The 21,290-nt window shown below is 37.7% G+C and overlaps 1 protein-coding gene and 1 long non-coding RNA gene across 8 annotated transcripts in view; one reads left to right on the top strand and one right to left on the bottom strand.

Moving 5' to 3' along the window:
* The window catches only part of GRIK1 (glutamate ionotropic receptor kainate type subunit 1), a 376,947-nt gene extending 359,835 nt beyond the window's left edge, over positions 1-17,112 (top strand). For 4 of the 7 annotated variants that reach the window (XM_039219393.1, XM_039219391.1, XM_039219389.1 and 1 more), the window contains one exon: positions 16,725-17,112. In XM_039219393.1, coding sequence (XP_039075324.1) covers positions 16,725-16,880 — 156 coding nt within the window. In that variant the 3' untranslated portion in view covers positions 16,881-17,112. Of the gene's footprint in view, positions 1-381; positions 532-16,244; positions 16,332-16,724 lie in introns of those variants that run through there. The other 3 variants (XM_039219387.1, XM_039219386.1, XM_039219390.1) reach the window with 2 other exon arrangements.
* LOC120221807 overlaps positions 16,114-21,290 on the bottom strand; it is a 29,399-nt gene continuing 24,222 nt past the window's right edge. The window contains exon 3 of the long non-coding RNA XR_005525899.1: positions 16,114-16,187. This is a non-coding gene — a long non-coding RNA (uncharacterized LOC120221807). The remainder of the gene's footprint in view (positions 16,188-21,290) is intronic.

Below are 21,290 nucleotides of genomic sequence, written 5' to 3'. Positions count from 1 at the left end.
CTTTAAGTGGAAATTCTCCTTAAGCTCCCAAAGCTGGGGATGATTGATTATAACCTGATTTTATCATGAAAATTTTCCTAAAATTACAAGGCAATTGTGAGAACATTAAACACCCCTTTCTTAGATTTTATTAGAGAAAACTATCTTTACTTAAAAGGGAAAATGGACTGTTCTGCTTTGTTTTAACTTTCAATTTGCTGTTGAGGTGTCTTGTTTTATGCAACTAATTTGAAAAATAAAAGCTTGTATATGTTATGCTTTTAATGTGCTTCTCATAATTGCCAGCTTCATTTGATTTAAATTTTCATTTAAACACTCATTTTTGCTTCTGATTTATTCATTTTTTTCTATATTTTTTCCTCATTTCTTTTTGCATGCAAGGCTTTTTGTTTCTTTTATGGACTGAAGTGTAAACAAACCCATCCAACCAACTCCACTTCTGGAACCACTTTATCTACGGATTTAGAATGTGGTAAATTAATTCGAGAAGAGAGAGAGATTCGGACACAGTCCTCAGTTCACACTGTGTAATCAGTTAAAAAAAAAAAAAAAAGTGTGCCCAGTAGAAATTGTTTCTGCTAATTGGTGGTGTTGATGATATCTGTATCTATTAAGCATAAATAGCCATAATGCTTTATCCTTTTAAGGTAGCAAAACTCATGGACTCTAGACATTGAATTCAATGCACTGAAAACAGATGCGCATTCTGTGTTGAAAGTGAGGTGTATTAGGGGCATATAAACTTCAATATATGTGTATTTTCCAGAATCTTCTATACCATCAAGAGAATGGCTACCTTAGTTCTATATTCATGCATTAAAAATAAGCAAATCTTTCTTCATGAAAAAGTAGATGTAGACTTTCAACAGTGCAAAGCATAAAAACAAAATGCTAATATTGTGGAATTCTTTTCATCTTTGTGGGCCTTTTTTTTTTTTTAACTCCTCTTTCCCTCTCCCTGTCCCTTCTGTTCTGTGTAGATCCACATATTCAAACTACCCAAAACCCTAACTTTTGACAGTTACTCCATAACAATGTTGACATTCAACTGCAATTTATTCTACTATTTAAAATCAATTATTTACACAAAGACTCAAGGTGTCTTAGATTTTAAAAATTGAAAAACATGATCCAGAAAATGGAAACTCAACGTGGACCCTCTGGCATCACAGAAGAGCATTAGCTACACTGAACTTCACTCAGGAAGGCACAACATGGTTGAAAATGTTTCTTCATTAACATCAAGTTCTCACCTAACATATACCTGACAACCCTCCTTACGTTCAGATAGTAGTATGTTCGAGCCTCTAAGGAATTGTGATTTTTTTCATGCTGCAGACTATTTCTTGCAAGTGTCAGACAAAGTCCTAAACTAGGAACTAACTCATAGCATCTTCTATGTTCCACTTACTTACTCTCACTATGTATTGATGAACATTTTTTCACAAGATGTTATTTTATTCCCTTCCTACACACCCAGGATAGAGTGGTTTTTCTCATAGCTATCTTTTTTGAGCATTAACACTTTCACACTCATTTCTCTGGACCCTTTGTCATTATCAATTCATTGCAAGTATACTGGGGAGAAGGGCAAGGAGGAGAAAATAAATAGAGGAAGGAATTTCCATACACATTAGTTACAGATCTCTAGATTTATTTTCCACCTGCATTCAAAATGCTGTAAATAATTTCTAGTCTAACTCAGCTTGGTGACATAGAAAACCAATTGCATACCAAATTTGTTGTGATGAAGGATATCTGCTGGCCCTCTGAGCTTCTTCACAGTGAGTAGGGGAATTGAAGATGCCTTTCATCTTCCCTCAGCATGGGATCAGTTGTTCTTTGTTCTCCTTAATGGGATTACCTTTTGACTTGTGAAGTTAGCCCCCAAAACATATTTCTCAGAAGTAAAGATAAGCCATCTGTGCAATCATGTAACATTTTGCCTTCTCTTTGCTTAGCTTTAAATGGGTTCCAATTTTTGAACCACAGGTCTCTCCAGTCAACACTGTACTTCTCCAGTAATGCATGTTTAGGAAAGTTGACTCTTGCCCTGATTTTCTCAGTCTTGCTAACGTGCTTTTAAGAAAATATCTCTAAATTACACTAATATTTATTTACTGTTATTGAAGTGACAGCAACATACTTTGTCCTAGGTCAAAGTTTACATGTTCATAATCAATAGAGTCACACATTGGGGTATTTTCTTATTCAGAATTTATTGATTCTGTATGTGGAAACCACAAATTACATAAGTTTATCTTCCCAAGGACTATTTAATAAATCAAAGATGCTACCAAAAAAGTTCAAGGGTGATTGATGAAGTTTAGATGATCAAGGGGTTAGCAATAACTACATCTGCTTTTCTGCAGATGACTCTCCTTCAAAAGTCTAATTCAGAGTTTTGGATAAAATTAATATTTGTGTGCCACTTTAAGCTGTATATTACCTATTTCTGATATTTATATCTTATTTCACAGTTTTCAAAATGTTTTGAAATGATACAGCATTACATTTAATCCATTCAACAATTTTATTTCCACTTTACTAACAGAGAGATAGGCAGTCAGCAGCCTGGAGTCTTAGAATTTAGAATCATAAGAGAATTTTCAAAATCAACCAAACTTAAGTGCAGATTCCAGTACAGCCACATGCTGAATGACAGCAGACAAGTGACTGCATTTTTCAGAGCCTTGGTAGGTAGGTAATACTAGGACATAATTTCTCAGTCATAAGGCCCCATTGGCAAATGTTATTCAAATTAGATGTTCCCAGTCAAGAACCCATGGAACACTACCCATGAAACTTTCCCTTATGGCATGATATCTCTGTGTGTTTAATATGTTATGACACACTGGGAAGTTTCAACAAGACTGAAAAGTACTCAGTATTCCCAAACTTATTAGAGAACAGAATCTGCTTTTCCCCAAAGCATCTTGACAGACCATTGTTCTACAGATCATATTCAGGGAACGCTAGCTTGATGATATGTATCTCATCCAGTGTTATTGTACAAAACATGTTAACCATGCCTGGCACATAGTTGCCATTCACTAAACAATGGTATTGATAATTGAGGGTAGGTTTTAATTTCTCTGAGTCTTAGTTTCCTCATTTGTAAAATGAAGATCATTTGTTGACCTATATTTGCTTTGAGAAGTAAATGAAATTATATAATGGCATAGAAAATAAGATCATTTATAAGCATCCTGTTAACAGACATTGGTTAATAGGTGTTAGTTCCTTATAGCAAAATTGGGTATTACCATCGGGTCATGTGGCCAGTAAGTGCAATTTAACACAGAGTCCGTTTGGAAAAGAGGTTTTCCAATTTACAGGCTCAGACTCTCTCTAAAACCACTTTTCCTCACACAAGCATTAAAAATCAAGGACAAGTTCATTGAACCCCGGAGAAGGACCCAAACTGGCAATACATGAGGGTCTAGTAGAAATTATGAACCTCATCTCTAGAAATTCTAATTTGGTTAGTCTGGAATGGGAGCAGGACAATAGTTGTTTAAGGTAGCCAGTGATTCTATTATGCCGTAGTGATCTAAAGCATAATCTTCTGTGTGTGATCGGCATCCAATAACTCATTGGTGTCTATTGATTGATTCCAGAGGTACAACCACTAATCCTAAACCAATATATTGCAATATATTGCACATATCTGGCATTCAATATTCAATAGGCCATTTCTATAGAGAATTCAGAAAGATACTATACATCTTTGAGATAAAAAGTTCATTATATTCAATTAATAACCTTCATGTTTAGTTACGGGTGCTAGACCTACTCAAAATGACCAACTAGGTAGTTTAATTGGTCTCTGTGCCCTTTTTTCCCTTGAAGAACTTCTATTCATTTCAGAAACTGAAGCTCCTTACACTTCTTTTTCCTGTTATACATGCCCCGGACAACCAATTATTGACATCAAGTAAATGACTGCTGAAACCACAGAGACCCTACCAGGGGCCATTGCATTTTAAGTGAAATTTAGAAAATGAGAAGCTTGAACACAAAAAAAATATTTCCAATCACTATTTTTTTTTTTTTTTGTCATTAGTTCTCAGACTTTGGTGTACCTCAGAATTACCTGGGGAAATTATTTAAAATACAGATTATAGGTTTTACCTCTATAGATTGTTTCTCAGTGAGTGTAATCCAGGAATTGGCAATTTTTTACCAAAATCTGAAAGTGAATGCTAAAAATTAGTCGTGCACAAGAGTTTTCATTAAAAATATTAGTTTCAATATAGCAGTTTTCTCCAAAATGAGGTCATGTACATGAATTTTTATTAAAACTATCTTCAGTACAAGGGGTTTTTAAAAAATAGCTTTCCTTACATGAGTTTCCCTGCCCCCCACAATCTTAAATACAGTTGTTTTACTTTAAAACTGTTGGTAAGCATGAGTTTTCTTTAAAGCTAGATGGAACACAGCAATTTGACTTCAAGTTAAGTGGTGAGAGTGAGATTTTATTAACATTGGCAGGTTATCTGTGGCTTATACTTTGAGGAATACTATTTAAAGTTAGAAAGAGAGCAGAAATGTATTTGAAAGATTAAACAGTGCATCGACAACTATGGGGCACATAACGTTGTCTAATCCAGTTCCTGACAAGCCCGTTTATAACCCATTGCAATAAGGAAAAAAATAGTTTATTTTGTCTTAGACGAAAATTAGATGAATTATTTTAGAGTCTTCCAGTAAAACTGTAACTACCTGAGGACACACGGTGGGTAGAGATCATGCCCTTAGGAAAGTCAGCTAGATCATATAGTTATAAACCTATCCTTCCCCAAAATTATTTCCAAATACCTCACTACATTTGACTAGCATTATATTATATTCTATATGAGCCATCCATGGCAAAGCAGCAAAACAATGAATCCCAATTAGTTTCCAAGCTCATGACCCTTTATACTATAAGGTCTATTTCCCAATAAGCAACTTAAAAGTAGCCTGAACAGCCTTGAAAAGCAAAAGGAAAGCAAAGCATTCCTATTTCTCAGACTATTTTCTGCACATCTGACAGTGCCAAATGGCATTATTAATTAACTCTTACAGATAATGAAAAATTTGTGCTTGATGCTGCAGTTTTAACTTGCCTTTAGGAACCATCTCATTATGCTTCCCACAGTTATGGAATTTTATGTCCAGATGCACAAGCATATTAAAATCATTTTTACTTTCAAAATCCTCTCCATAGAGACTGATATCATGGAAAATGGGATTCTCCTTTAAGTTTTCTGAGAAATTCTATTTGCCCAGATAAGAACATTTGGATGATAGAAACCCAAATGTTCTATGTGGTTACACACACTGCGGGATCTGAGCTTTGTAGTCATCAACCCAATGGGGCTAATTGGCCAATTTGCACAACACCATCATGTCTCTGTGTTTCAATGTACACCTCCAGATACACACAAAAATAATGACTAAGACCTGAGTGATGTAATGAAGTTACTGTTGCTTCTGTAACTCCTAAGCTTAAATAAGCAAAACCAGAATTTTCTTTCTGCCCAATTTTTTAACTGAAGTGTTTAGACTTTAAATATTCAGATTTTTTCCACTTCAAAAAAAAGAATGTTGCCCTGATCACTTAGTCCTTACCAACCAGAGGAACTAAGAAACCACTGTCCACAGGTAACCTACCCTAACTTTGCATTTATCTTAAGGCCTAAGTATCACCTGGCACATTATCAGATGCCTCCATGTGTTCTCAACTTCATTTCTTCTGTAGTCTGATCACATTATTTAGCAAGTGATTTGGAGAAATCTAAATCAGGTTATTTCTGTAAGTGTACAAAGAGGTTTTCCTTTGCCTGGAAACCCAAACATTCATCAATTCACAGGGAGGCTAGGAAGCAATGAACATTCATTTAGAAATAACTTTTCCAGTGTACAATGGAAGCATCTTCTAAACCAAACAAATTCTAAAAGGTGTAAATGGCCCAATGGAAACATGACCTGGGAGTCACAGGCCATGAATTCAGGTCCCTGTGCTGCTGCTGAATGGTTATGTGACTCTGGGCAAGTCACTGTCCTTCTCTTATTCTCTGTCTTCCCATGTGTTAAATGAAGGGATAATACTTTTTAAATTTTATTTATTTATTTTGAGAAAGAGACAGAGAACACAAGCGGGGGAGGGGCAAAGAGAGGGAAAGAGAGAATCAATCTCAACCAGGCTCCGCACTGCCAGCACAGAGCTCAATGTGGGGCTCAAACCCACAAACCGTGAGATCATGACCTGAGCCAAAATCAAGAGCCAGACCCATAAATGACTAAGCCACCCAAGTACCCTAAAGCGGTGATATTTAAAGTTCTATGCAACCATAGTATTTTTTTAAGTTTGTTAGGAAGTGGGAGGGAAATAATGAGAAGCAGGACCAAAAAAAAAAAAAAAAAAAAGGAAGCTTGGCCAAATACCAAAATACAAATATAAACATGATTGTGTAGTTACCTTGAACATATTACATATTCAATTTTTATTGCCATAAACAGAATTACCTTTTCCTGGATAAAGAGAAAAATAGCCACAATGGCATCATAGAGTGAAAAAGTTATCATCCAATCATAAGCAAAGTGTTATAAACACAGGGAAGGCTACAAAAGTAGAATCATTCTTGACTTTGATGAGCCTACAGAGTAGGTAAAACAAAAACAAAATAAAACAAACCAACAAGTAAAGCAAGACATGTGTTTAGAAGTTATTCATAGCTGTGGAATGGGTTAAATTCTCAATCACAGTTCAAGAGAGGGGACCTCAATGGGACTGGAGAGCATGGGGAAAACTATTCTGTAAGTGGAACTTCAGTATTTCTGCTAAAGAAAGACAAGGGGAAACAAAGAAAGAGATTGATGTGCTTTTACTTTCTATTATTTTTATGCCTATCCTCCTCTACCCTTAAGTATCAAGATTTCTACTTCTTCCAATCAGAGATAAATCAAACTCCTAGCTTTTGAGTCTTAAGTAGATTTTACTGATTTGTAGTATAGACAAAAATCTTGAAAACCATGGCTTTCAGTCTTAAGAACCAGGTGTTTTGTTGAATAGGTTAGTTGCTGTTATTCAAAAAGTTTATCTCTGATTAACAAAAGCCAAAACCCGGAGGCTCCAGGTTTTGGAAATACATAAAATAGTGATTTCCTTCCTCATGTTCCTATCCCCGACCAGCTTTTGTCTACTAGGAAAGAAGGGAAGAATGGGAGGGAAGTAATTAAAGCTTAGTGGTACCAGAATCCCTGAGAGAAGGCTTCATGGCCATCTATGAGCCAAGTCTCAACTTGAGTACAGGAAAATAGAAACCTCAGAAAAGTTCTGGAAGATCGTGAACAGACAATGCCATTTTGGGGTTCACTGGGTGTAGCCCAGGAGATGGAAAAACTTGAGACAAATCGTACATTCAACTGTCTCCAGAATGCTGCAATAAACATATGTAGGCCATGAACTTATGAACAGCTTCATGGAGTCCTGCTCAGTCCCAGTGCATCTCAAGGAAAGAAGTGAAAATTCCATGGTCCTTCTCAATGAAGAGCCTTGCAGAAGGGCTGAGAGAACCAGTGGACTGAAAGAGTTGAGGTGGGAGTAGAAAAGACTAAATGTGTAGACCTGACATGAAGACCATAGTGGGGCCACAAGCACTCAGAGGATTCAGCTGAGAGAATACAGTACCCATGGCCTCCTAGGATGCCAACCCCAGTGAAAACCAAAGAACAGAGAGTGGCCATGGACCAGCTGCTACCACCATCACCAATTCCCAAGCCCTCTATTAAATTCTCCTAAGCCCAGTGGCACCTGGGAAAGAAGAGAAGGAAAAAGGAGGAGGGAGAAGTTCATATAACCAAGCCATTAACCAAAAGAAACTTAGTTTTAAACCAAGAGTGACTTATCTTGAGTTGACAACATCCACTAGTAGATGGGGACCTCTAAGCTAAGGTGGAATCTGTTATTTTTTTATGATTTTCTTGCACACTTATGTTTATAGTTTGAGAAAAAATGTATGTCCACTGCATGTGGGCATAAGCTAGTACCACAAGGACGTCATGGTAGTGCACATATAGACTATGGACCACTAAAACCCCCCATCAGGTTCAATTTACCTCAAGGCCAAGGCCATTCTCTATATGAGAAGGGCCATGCAAAGAATTTCTTGGAAGTTCATATTTATGGCCCTAACTCAGCCTCTGAGTTGTGGAAAGAATAGGCTGGTTCTCTTCTACATGTGGAAATGGAAAGTCAGTCCTCATAGGATCTTCTCAGGCCTTCAGCATGGAGGCCTGCTTAGGTACATATGAGTCCAATATCAGAGGATGTGTGCAGGTTCTAAGCTTGCACAAGGGACTGAGGCAGACTTGGGAGATGTAGGGAAACCAGAAAGAAGCCAGAAAGCCAGAGAAGAAAGTCATGGTGGCCTCTGACAGTGACTCCAGACAGAAGAAAGGCATTGTGGGTACTTTGGATTGACATGCAAAACCACATTTCTGCCATTTTTAAGCAAGGAGGGTTGCTCATCTCAGATATGTCCAGCCCACCTGAAGTTTATCCTCATGACATAAACAACTTTCTGGTATCTAGTCATAATGCTTGGGTGGGCCAATTTGCAGCCATCTCTCCAAACTCATCAGCAACTTTCATGTGCTCCTGGAGCAGAGGAAAGTTTCAGCTGCTCTGGAGCACCCTTCAGAGGCCATCGGAGACGGTCTCCAACAGGCCTGATCAGCTCTGATGATATTCCTGCTTCCTCTGAATATGGGACAGAGGGTGGGCACAATTTCCTTGTGTTTTCAGGTCCCTTCATCTATTAATCTGTCCCCACATCTATTTGCCTTATCTCATACCATGGGAGTTTGACACCAAAAGTTGCCAGTGAGGGGCCCCTTCTCTGGTATTCCTCAGTACCTAGGCTCTCGCAGCCTCTGGCTGGATGGTTCTCCCTGAAAACAGATGCAGAACAGTCCTAGCTTCATACCCATCTGCAGTCCCAGGGGCTGGACCCTGGAAGGCTCGAAGGCAAACTTTTACAATTCAAAGTGCCTTCTTTTTCCTTCTTTCAAACACCTGGCTGTTATAATTAATAGCTTCAAAGACTGCAGTGGCTTCTATAGATTCACAAAAATCTATTTAAGAACTCAAAGCTGCAAATTTTTCTTTTTTTTTCTTTCTATGTCATCCCTACCCTGAGGGCAATGCATATAAAAGCTCTTGCAATAACTTTCAAAGTGAGGAAAAAGGGTTCAGATTCAGAAGATTTGGAAAAGCACTTGGATTAATATCAAAATAGAACATTGCTTCATGTTAACCTCACTTTTCAAAGTTTTCCATGAAATTATTCTTAATGTTAGAGGAGAATGACCTAATACACCCCCCCAAGAGTTTGGAGAGCCTTGGGCAGCCACCTGTAGTGAAAAATTCCTTAAAGAATTCTTTAAAATAAATTATATTATATATATTATAATAAATAATATAAATATATATTTATTATATAATATATTATTATAAAATATATTATATAACTATAATATAAATTATATAAATTAATAAATTATATTATATATCCATTCCACAACATACTTACATTTATTTTAATGGAAATATAATTTTATATATAATTTTAAATATAATTTAAGATAAATTATATTATATATAATTATAATAAATAATATAAATTATTTTATATATTATACAATAAATAAATTATATTATATATCCATTCCACAATATACTTACAAGAAAAGTTTTTCTAAATAAAACCTTTAAATAAAAATGAACCCTAGAAAGATGATTCTCATGTATCTGGTGTCATTGAGTAACCCTGTGTCCCCCATAGGTGTATGTTTATGGTTTGAAGGGGTTCATATTGGAAAACAAGAAACTCTGGGCTATGCATTCATGCAGAGAATTAGCTTACATCTAGGATCTGAGAGAGCAAAGGTGTTGGCACCACGTTCCAAGTGTGGGGGCAAAAAAAGATAAAATAGAGGAGATGAGAAGGAAAGGACAGAGATGGTGAAAACATGGCATTAAAACAAAGACTCCAGAGATGAGAATCAGCTTCCTTGTTAGCTTTCAGGTGCAGTTAATCACAACCGCTATTCTAAAAGCTAATATGATGGCTGACTCCCAACCTCTCAGATACATTTTTTTTTAAATTCAAGGATGGCTTCATGAGAGATGGCCCAGGGATTCTGAATGAACCCAGAAAACTGATAAAACTAGAGCAAATGGTAGCCAAATTCTGAGTTCTGGGATGGAAGAACTTCACACAAAGACGGTGTACAGGTAGCTTGTCCAACAATCTCCCTCCCCCTTCCTTAACATAATTAGTGGGGGATCACTGAAGCTTGATCTCTGCTCTTAGATCCCCAATTATCCTGTGAAGACATAAAACCTTTATGCAGAGAGGCGACCAGACTTTCCAAAGTCTTAAGGTAGTAAATGTATGAATAGGATTCTGTCCTTATTCCTTAAAAAGTTTCCTGACATTTGGAACATTTTAGGTTTGCTCCCATATTGAATCTCAGAGTTTAAAAACGTTAAGGATGTGAATGCTTAGACCATCTTGTTAAAAAGAAAAAAAAAATCATTGAGACACTGCCTCCAGACTATGATAGTAATTCAACCAAACCAAGAACATAGCAGCAATGATAATCTCATCATTTCTCAGTAACCCGTTCCGTGATTTCTATATTTCGTTAAAATTCCTTCTGTTTTACTAAAAATAGTCTTTACAAAGAGGCTTCAGATTAGAGCTTGCTTTCAAGTTAAAGCAGATCTATATAAAATGAAGGATTTTACATCTATAAAATGACACAAAATATTATCCGTATCTTTCTTCAACACATAATATGAAAATTTATTAGACAATGTCTAATACACTTCAAGTGTGTTTACATAAGGAGCCTGATAAAGTAAAGAGAGAAACCTGCACAAAATTTAAGGTATAAAGGTATGCACTCCGAGCTCTTCTAAATGTACCAATGAATAAAAGCACAGAATGCATAAATGATAAATATGCAATGAGAAATCAGTCTGACATTCACAATCTGATGACACATTTGCAACCAGTATGAAAGCCAATCCCAGTTAGCTTAGCCTGGGTCCTTTCAATATTGTAAACTCAAATCAAATTTTAGCACACAGCTCTTCCTATAACTTAAAAGAAATCACTTTCCACCCCTAGACTATTTTTGTGTGTGTGAGGCAGTTAATTTTAGGTACAAAACAAGAACTCATTTAGCTTCTCCCATCCCTTCCAGGGGAATATTTGAAATATAAGGATAAAGGTGTCAGGGGAGAAGAATAATTTACGTTCAGGTTCACACACTAGTACCAAGAAACCAAATATTAAGGATTAATCCAAAGGCGGTACCATGCTGTCAGCAATTATTTAAAAAAAAAAATCAAGCCAAAGAAGAAGGTAAAAGAAAGCAAAAGAAGGCAGGAAGAGAAGGGCAGGGGTGGGCCGGCTAGGGTCACATCACAGGCATAAAAGGAATGGAGAACAGGAATGGCTTTCAGCAACAGAAATGAGCAAATCAGAGCCCCCTGGGTGGCTGTCAGTTAAGCCTCCGACTTCAGTTCAGGTCATGATCTCAGTCTGACTTTGAGCCCCCCGTTGGGCTCTGTGCTGACAGCTCAGCCTGCTTTGGATTCTGTGTATCTCTCCCCCTATCTCTCTGTGCTCTTCCCCTGCTCATACTCTGTCTCTCTCTGTCTCTCAAAAATAAATAAACATTTAAAAAATAGAAAAAAAAAGAAATAAGCATATCGGGGCGCCTGGGTGGCTGAGTCCTTAGGCATCTGACTTTGGCTCAGGTCACGATCTTGGGGCTTGTGAGTTCCAGCCCCAAGGCGGTCTCTATGCTGACAGCTCAGAGCCTGGAGCCTGCTTCAGATTCTGTGTCTCCCTCTCTCTCTGCCCCTCCCCTGCTCATTGTCTGTCTGCCAGTCTGTATCTCTCTCTCAAAATTAAATAAACATTTAAAAAAAAAAAAAGAAGCAAATCCTTTTCTCCTTCTAGAACTGGGAGAGCTACAGTGCTAGCTGAAGTTTCACTCACCATTTCTAGTAGACGAACTTGTTTCTCACTTTCCTTTCCTCTACAAGAGAATCACATGCACATGTGGGTGCATGCGCACACACATGTGATCCCTGCGCACATACACATCATTATCTTTGGACAGCATTGAGAATGACATAAATGGCACTAATGTAGTTTATTACCACAGATCTGTTCATAAGTGAGTTTTCTTATCAGACTTCTCATCATAGTGACTCACTGTAAATTGGTTCAGATGCATAGAGATATTTTTTTTTAAATGGCAAAGAACTGTGGCTAATGTTGATTTCTTTCCTATGCTTGAGCACCTATCCTTCAGCAGCAAGATGCAAGGTGTCATAAAGCCTATTACTACATAAACATTAAAACATGTTATGAGCTGGCTGAAACAAATAAAATAAGCATTCAAAAATCTATGTATTAAACATGAATAGAAAGTACTTTAACAAAACACTAGTAGAAACAAGGAATTGGTGCATAGAAGGGGATACAATGGATAATAAAGGAGCATCAACCTTTCACTATTTCTCTCTTCCATCCAAAAAAAACCAAAAAACCCAAAATACATATCAGTGAGTTCCATAAACTTAAAATATTTTCAATAATATATACAACGTTATTTTTTAAGGTTATTTATTTTGAGAGAGACAGAGAAAGAGAGAGAAACCCAAGCAGATTCTGTACTGCCAGCAAAGAGCCCAACTTGGGGCTTGAACTCATGAAATCATGAGATCATGACCTGAGCCAAAACCAAGAGTCAGACACTTAACCGACTGAACCACCCGGGCGCCCCTATACAATGTTATTTTATTCATTTTTTATTAATGTTTGTTAATTTTCAAGAGAGACAGACAGACAGACAAACAGACCGTGAGCAGGGGTGGGGGGGGCAGAGAGAGAGGGAGAAACAGAATCCAAATCAGGCTCCATGCTCTGAGCTGTCAGCACAGAGCCCTATGCAGGGCTGGAACTCACAACCCCGAGATCATGACCTGAACTAAAGTCGGATGCCTCACCAACAGAACCACCCAGATGCCCCTATTATTATTTATTTTTGAGACAGAGAGAGACAGAGTGTGAGCAGGGGAGGGGCAGAGAAAGAGGGAGAAACAGAATCCAAAGCAGGCTCCAGGCTCTGAGCTGTCAGCACAGAACCGACCAATGCAGGGCTTGAACTCACTGCAAGATCATTACCTGAGCCAAAGTTAGAGCTTAACCAACTGAGCCACCCAGGCGGCCCTATACCACATTATTTTAAAGAAATAGAGAGATTTATCATGTGCCAGGCATTGTGCTGGTTTACATGTACATATTCTATGGTTCACAAAATACCTCCATGAAAAGGATTCTACTACTGGTTCCATTGTACAGATAAGGAAGCTGAATCAAAGAGAAAATAAACATCTTGCCCAGTGTAATCCAGCTACTAGGCAGCACAGCTGAAATTTCAACTCCAGCATTCTGAGACCAGGGGCCAAATCACAACTATAATTCATGGTCATGTATGCATATCCATTGAAAACATGAATTCCATCCACCAGAGAAAAATTGGAGCACTCCGGATGCATGCTACAGGGGAATTTCCAGTCTGCCAGACACCAGAGGATACTGCTGGGAAATCCATCCTACTCCTGATTTCCCTGCCTCCTGAGCAAGGTCATGGTCATCAATATTTCTGCTACATTCTAATGAAATTAGTTTAGAAAATTAAACTTCCATGCTTAAACATAATTTTTCTATGGCTTTTTGAACACAAGGGTGTTCATGGAAACCAAGTACACAAATAGAAGCTTTGGAAAGCTACTTAAATTTTTATCCTAATTCAGAAGCTCAATCTTTATTATATATATATATACTGTATATATATATATCTTTAATTCTTTTTTTTTTTAATTTTTAATGTTTTATTTATTTCTAGGAGAGAGAGAGAGAGACAGCGTGAGCAGGGGAGGGTCAGAGAGAGAGGGAGTCACAGACTGAAACAGGCTCCTGGCTCTGAGCTGGCAGTCAGCACAGAGCCCGACGGGGGGCTCGAACCCACTAACTGCGAGATCATGACCTAAGCGAAAGTCGGACGCTTAACTGACTAAGCCACCCAGGCGCCCCAGTATATATCTTTAATTCTGAAAGTATGAAAGGCAAATCAATGAATGAATAGGAAATCCTCGTATGCCACTCTGTGCTGAGAGATGACCTTCACATTTTCATTTCCTGTGGATACAAGAGTGTATGGTTTGCTTGAGCTCATGGCTGGTAAGGACCTTAAAGGTCATCTTTCCTTCTGACTACAGCAAAAACTTGGAATCAGAAAGGTCAGCCCCAATATCATGCCATTTTCTTTTTGACAATTGGAAACAAAGCAAGAATCAAAAAGAAATCATTGTTTGTGACCAAAGACAGAGAAACCAGACCACTCATAAAACTATATATAGTTTTACTTTCATGAGGACAGCAAAAAATAAATACCTGGGGTTAATCAAAGGAATAGACATTTGCTGTATTTTAAACCAATACAAAAGTTGAAGGAAGATTGTGTTTTTGAAGAGAAACATAATTAAAACATATGTCAAGGTAAGAACTGTGACTACCCCTCTACCCAATACTGGAAAGAGAGGGTTTCACCAAGTTCCTTCCTCATTGTGTCTCCTATGTGAGCCACACTTGAACTTGTGAGTTCAAATAAAACAGAAATATTGCAATTTCATAACATGTATTTATGAGAAAAGAATCTACAAAAGCTTTTAAAGTAATTTAAAAAAATTAAGGTGTTGACATCAAATGAAAGCAGTTGAGTCTGGGAAGTAAGATGGACTGAGTTCAAATGCAAGCTCTTACTAACCACATTTCCAGGGAAAATTACTTAATATCTCTAATAGTAAATTTCTCTATCTATATAATGGACCTAATAATTCCTTCCTTATAAGGTTGCTGTAAGATTTGTGTGGAATAGTATATCTAAAGTCCTTGGCACTTCCTTCTTTCCTTCTCTTCTTTCTATTTTAATGATCTTCCTGAAATTAGAAATATCCTGTGCAAAAAATTTTTTTTTCTTTCATTGAAATAAATATCTGAGCAAAATCTGCAAGACCCCTATACCAGGTATCACATGACACTATAAAATATGCAGCTCATCTAGTAGCAAGAGAAAAATTTCCCATCTCAAAATGCTATAAAAACATTAAATTTCATTTGTGATGTACTAATTGACACATTTTTGTAAGTATAATTCATAAAAAATATTTTTGAAGTTTTTCTTTGTGTGGCATGGTCCTCCTCTCAATTCACTGAAGCCACAACTTACAATTTGAAAGCAAATTAACATCAGTGATGTGAATATTTAGTACCATAAGAAAATGAAAATCAAATTCAAATTCTATAAACACACGCATAAAAGAGACAAGAAGTTGTACAAAAACTACTACTTTTTTTTTTAGAGGTGTATATCTTGTAGGCCAGTAATTTACATTTAGGATCTAAATTTACCTGTCTAGTTTCCAAATCAAGTAGAAAAAATTTAAATATTGCTTATTTAAACTACATCAACTTTTTTATGAAACAAAACTGGAGTGTAAATTTTCAAAAATACATGTCTCACGTTGATGTGCAAGGACCAGAGGAGACATTCCATACTTTGAACACAGGAAACACCAAGTTCTTCCTATCAGGCACTCATAGCCTGGAGAAATCGCTTGATGGCATGTGGTCATTTGACTTTCAACATATCCATTTTGTGAGTTAATGACAAAGGCGTCACATGCTTGCACTTCCATACACCTTACCAAAGGCTTTGGGATTTTAAGGATATTTTAAGGATTATCTCATCAAAAACAATACTACTTTATAGATATCTCTAGAAGCAGGAATTTGTCACTCAAAGATCTGATCTTGACTGGAAAAAATGACAGCAAGTTGCTTTTATTACACCATCGTACACTGTGCATGTGAGTACATACGGTGGAATTGTAATAGATTACGTACATATAAATGCCATATGCACTCATGTGATGTTTCATGATCATCACTCCATTTTCTCTTCATATTATGCCGTCATCTTTGCTGTGCGGTTCTGTACCATATTATTTTCATTTCAACCACAGCTGCATCATTGCTGCTGCCAGATCTCTGTTTTTTGGAGAAAATATACAATTTAAAATTGTTTTTTTTCTTTTTTTTTATCAGAAAGGAAAGTCATCAAGAATTAGATTTTATTTTAGGAACAAAGTAAGGTTTCATGGGAGAAAAAAACAAAGCCTTGGTGTAGAGAAGGTTTGTTCATTTTCTATAGCATTACTGAAGTGTCCGTATGCCTTGATAAACCTATCAATGTTTGGATCATCTTAATGGGGGAAATAACTTAACTCTGTTTTGGTGTCTCAGCAAAGGTAAGTTGTCTATTTTGAGAGCCTAACTGGGTAGTTTTATACTACTGCATCTTGTGAGTGAAACCCCAAAGTCTACCCAGGTAGCTTGCTGCCTCTGTTTCCCCAAGTAGAAAAGGCACATGGCCAGTGGGTGGAGGAGGAGGTGTGGGAACTGGCCGGGAATTTACTGTGTGGAAGAGTTACCTTAGACCAATTATCTTGTATTGGTGAGAGACAGATCAGTGGAGGGGGAAGCTAGTTGGGTTAAACTGATGCTCTATTATTTCATGTTCTCTAGTGTCTCTCTTTCAATGCCATCATGGAAGAACTAGGAATCTCACTCAAAAATCAGAAAAAGCTAAAGAAAAAGTCAAGAACTAAGGGGAAATCTCCCTTCACAAGTATCCTTACTTGTCATCAGAGACGAACTCAGAGGAAAGAGACTGTGGCATGATCCAAGAAAACACTGGCAAGAGCTTTCAGCAAGGAAAACGATATGCTCACTACAGGTTTTGAGAGGAAGGCTTCCTGACAAGTGTGTGATGTGTTTCCCTGTATCTATATTCATAACTCTGGGTATGCATATAGATATGAGAAATACAGCAGCTTAAAAAAGCTCACATAGACTGATATTACTTGGGAAATGCCACTGGTTCTTTTGAAATGAATTTGTATGCTCACTTATTTTGCCTTTTCTCCTTCTTCTCAATAAATTGCTGTGTGCGCTTTCTAAATAATAGTAAATCAACAGGGTTTTTTTTTTTTTCCAGAACAAGTTTGAGTGTTGGTTTGTTCTCTATTACTCAGCTCCCGTTCACAGTGTTTGGTTGTCAAATGTCATATTTTCCAGTTTTCTGTTTTGATGAATCCTATTACTGGTTCAGACACACAGAATCATTTCTGGCTAAGTCAAAAAATATACTTCCAGTTCATATCAAATACCTAGTTATTATAGTAAAGTTTCACCTTTGTGTTTTAAAATCTGACTTCATAAAAACTTTTAAATGGCACTTGGAACATTGGTGAGTATAAGATAAAAGAATTCTAAAAAAAAAGAAAAAGAAAGAAAGAAAGAAAAAGGAGAATTCATTCAAAAAAGAAAGGTGTCCCTCACATTCTAAGCATCATTCTAGGTTCTGGAAATACTATGGTGAGGAAGACAGATATGGTCCCAGCCTTCACATAATCTATACTTAAACAAAACAAAACAAAACAACAACAAAAAGTTCGAGTACTCAAAGAAGGATTAGCATTTCCTCAGTGGAAGCCAGAAGCCAAAGGACTATGTATTCAATCAAGGAAGTCTTCCTGGAAGAAGGCACAGCTAAATAAGGATGGCAAGTTAATCAGGTGAAGGGAGGGCTGTGGAGAAACAAGGATTCTAGGCTGAGGAAGCAGCATATCGGGAGGCCCTGAAAGGAGAGTGAATAGGGCCAGAATGGTGGAGGGAAAGGAGTTTAGTGTGACTAAAATGCAAGGGGATGCAATGGACCTGACAGGCGACAGACACTCTGGTTGAAAGTAAAGAAAGGATTGAAGGAAAGGTGACTGAGGAGGAAGAGACAAGGTCATCCAAAGGCTCTTTCAGGAACCCAAAGAAAGGACATCGCAGCCAGGTCAGAGCAGGGGCAGATGGACCACTGGATGATGGAAGTTACTCAGAGGCACAACGCATGGGGCCAGAGATTCAGACAGTGTCCGTGAGGGAGGGAAAAGCGGGGTCAGACAAAGTCCAGGATTGGGGTTGGCAGGGAGAGGGATGCTTAACTGGGGAGCTGAGGTATCACTCATTATACCAGGGACCAATGGGAAAGGAGCAGGCACTGGATCAATATTTCATATAACTAAATCCCATTGGTTTCTATAGGATTGTTCTATAACTAAACAAACCTTGGTATCTAGTCCCTGTAGAGTTTAAGCACAAAAATAGTTCCAGATGTAAAAAGAAAAGAGAAAGACACTTTTAAAATAGCAATAACAGGGACCGGCCAGATATTTTCCTATGATTGTGATCAATGCTCAAATTTTGGATAAGTCAGAATTGGAAGATAATGTATTTCATTAAAAATGCATTAAGATGCTTACATAAAATCCATGAAGATGCTGATAGTAAAAATAATATGCTGGAGCACCTGGGTGGCTCAATGGGTTGAGCGTCTAGCTCTTGATTCCAGCTCAGGTCATGATCTCAGGGTCATGGAATCAGTCCCCATGTGCCTGGATAAATGGAGTTGGAGTTGCAATTTACATAAATGAGAGGGGTGCCTGGGTGGCTCAGTCAGTTGAGCATTTGGCTCTTGATTTCAGTGCAGTTCATGATCTCAGGATTGTGATATCAAGCCCCACATTGGGCTCTGCACTGAGTGTGGAACCTGCTTAAGATTCTCTCTCTCTCTTACACACTCTCCCTCTCTCAAGTACAATTAAAAATATTCATAGATAGAGAGATATAGATATGCTTACTGATAGAAACAGAAAAACAAACAGAAATATGGTTAATCCAACAGCTGAAGATGGACTAGATTGATAACATATTAGAAGGCAGATGTACAGTGTGTTTAGTTCACTAAATAGCATACCAACAGCATTCTATTTTACATTTTCTAATGTAACAGTGTGATACTTTTCTCTAATTTCAGATAATATTACTGTATCTTTTCATAGACTGTTAGAGTAATTTGTGGGAAAATAAGTATTTCAGCTCCTAATATCTAAAATATATTGTGTGTCAATCTGGTTTATAGACACTTTAAGGCCCACTAACCAGTTTCCTTTTCATTTATCCATAACTACATTTTCATTCAAGGCATATAAAACTTGGGATGAGTAAATTGGTTAAAAACTATATTGATCTAGGGGAAACTGCAGCATGGGACTTTTATGTCAACTAGCAAATGTGCATAATCATCTCCCTTCCCCACCCCATCCCCCACCCCCCACCAATATTTTCATTCTGAAAGCACATTTGGTATGAAGGCACGTGCATGTGTTTCTGTGTGTCTCTCTGTGTAAGGACAAAGATCAGAGTAAGATATGAGTCCACAGGGGAGAGAAAGAAGAAATTGTGGACTATCTAGAGCTTGGTCCAGAAAAATTCCCAAGAACAACCATTAATCTTGGAGATTTTCATCCCTTTCACTGAAGAACAGTAACTCATACACAGTTATGTGGAAATCAATGGCAAAGTTAATTAAAAGCTAGATATTACATTTCTTCCTTCAGCAATTTCTTGATGCTAATAGACAAGGATCGCCCAGGTGAGGTATTCAGCAAGAGAGAGGGAAATCAGTGTTGACTGAAAGATAGTGTTTATGGTTAAGATTTACTCTCCTTTCCAAGTTTCAAATCTGGGCCCTTCTTGCCTTTAGTAAAGAGAAAAGGGAAAAGACAATTCATTGCTTGCACTGACTTTGTGAGGTAGATGACACATCTAGGGGCTCTGTGGCAACAGAGCTTATTGAAAAAATAGGAGTTTTCAATTCTTAGCCCAGAAGAAGCTGGAGAGAGAGAGAGAGACAGAGAGAGAGAGAGAGAGAGAAATAAGGAGGAAGTGGGTCAAAGAAAACTAAATGAAGATCAAATATCTGTGACCAGCAATTTTTGTTCTCTGTCTCAGCAGTTCCTGCTTTAATTTAACCCTTTGCCTGGTCCAAAAAGACTTAATATTTTCTTAACCGAGAAGTTCCTGGGATTGTTGTTTCAAAGGAAAAATCATATAAGAGTGACTGTTCTGGGAAAGGTATTTCTAGGAGATACCCATGCAGTGTGATTTTTAAAAAAACATAAAGTCTACCCACCCCAAAAGATATGGTCCACCAGATTCTCTCTAACATCAGAGGGGCTAATGTGTTTGGTAACAAACTGAAGCACTGTCTAAAAGAGACCCAAGTTACAATCCACTTGCTCAAGGCTTTTATTAGTTGACTTGTTCATCTTGGAGCAAGGAGAAAAGAACAGGTATTCACTGATCAAGGATGTCCAGAGGAGTGTCATGAGCCTACGGGGCTAGGACAAACAAGCCATTCCACCTAAAGTAATGGAGTGCTTGGAGAAGGAGCCTGTAGGGGTTGGGGAAGAGGCAATAAAAGTGAGGCTGGGACTTCGAAGGCACACTAAGGCCTCAGTTTCATTCAGTCTAGTCCTGTATATGAAGGGAATTTTTCTCCAGTTATATTTCTTAAAAAATGGCTGTGTGGAGGGAAAAAGTGGGACAAAATAGGAACAGTAAATCCATCAGAGTAGAGACATATATGCTGTATTTACAAGCAGTAACTCAAAATGCCATAAACCTTGGGAGTGAAATGACTAACATTAAACCATACTGACAAGCTGACACTTAGAAATCCTGAAACATGCAGGATGACTTTGCAGATGAGGCTTTGCATAGTGTGAAGCCTCATACTATGTCATAGGTACACTAGAGAGGTTGCTTGTAAGCTTTGCCCACGGCGTAACCAATGAGACTGAAGTTACTTTGTTTTTACACAGCTTAGTCAGTTAAGTGAGACTCCAAAATGGATTTGAAGGCATGTATGGTCTGGTTTGTTTATTCAAAGTGTATTTATTCATTTTGAGAAAGACAGAGAGGGCACAAGTGGGGCAGAGGCAGAGAAAGAGGAAGCAGGCTCCACACTGTCAACAACACAGAGCCCATGCAGAGTTTGAACTCATGAACAGTGAGATCATGGCGTGAGCGGAAACCAAGAGTCAGTAGCTCAACCGACTGAGCCCCCTGGGTGCCTCTGGTTCATTTATTTAATTCATATCTTTTTTCTTTCCTTTTTGCCATCATTTCTCACCCCTTTTTCTTCATTGGTAGAATGCCCAGATGTTTGCTTTGAACAATTCTTCATTAAGCCTGGAA

Source organism: Hyaena hyaena, unplaced genomic scaffold (assembly GCF_003009895.1).
Source record: "Hyaena hyaena isolate Hyena2069 unplaced genomic scaffold, ASM300989v1 scaffold_813, whole genome shotgun sequence".
Taxonomy (NCBI): domain Eukaryota; kingdom Metazoa; phylum Chordata; class Mammalia; order Carnivora; family Hyaenidae; genus Hyaena; species Hyaena hyaena.
The sequence above is the reverse complement of the archived record's forward strand: the minus strand, read 5'-3'. Positions and strand labels throughout refer to the sequence as shown.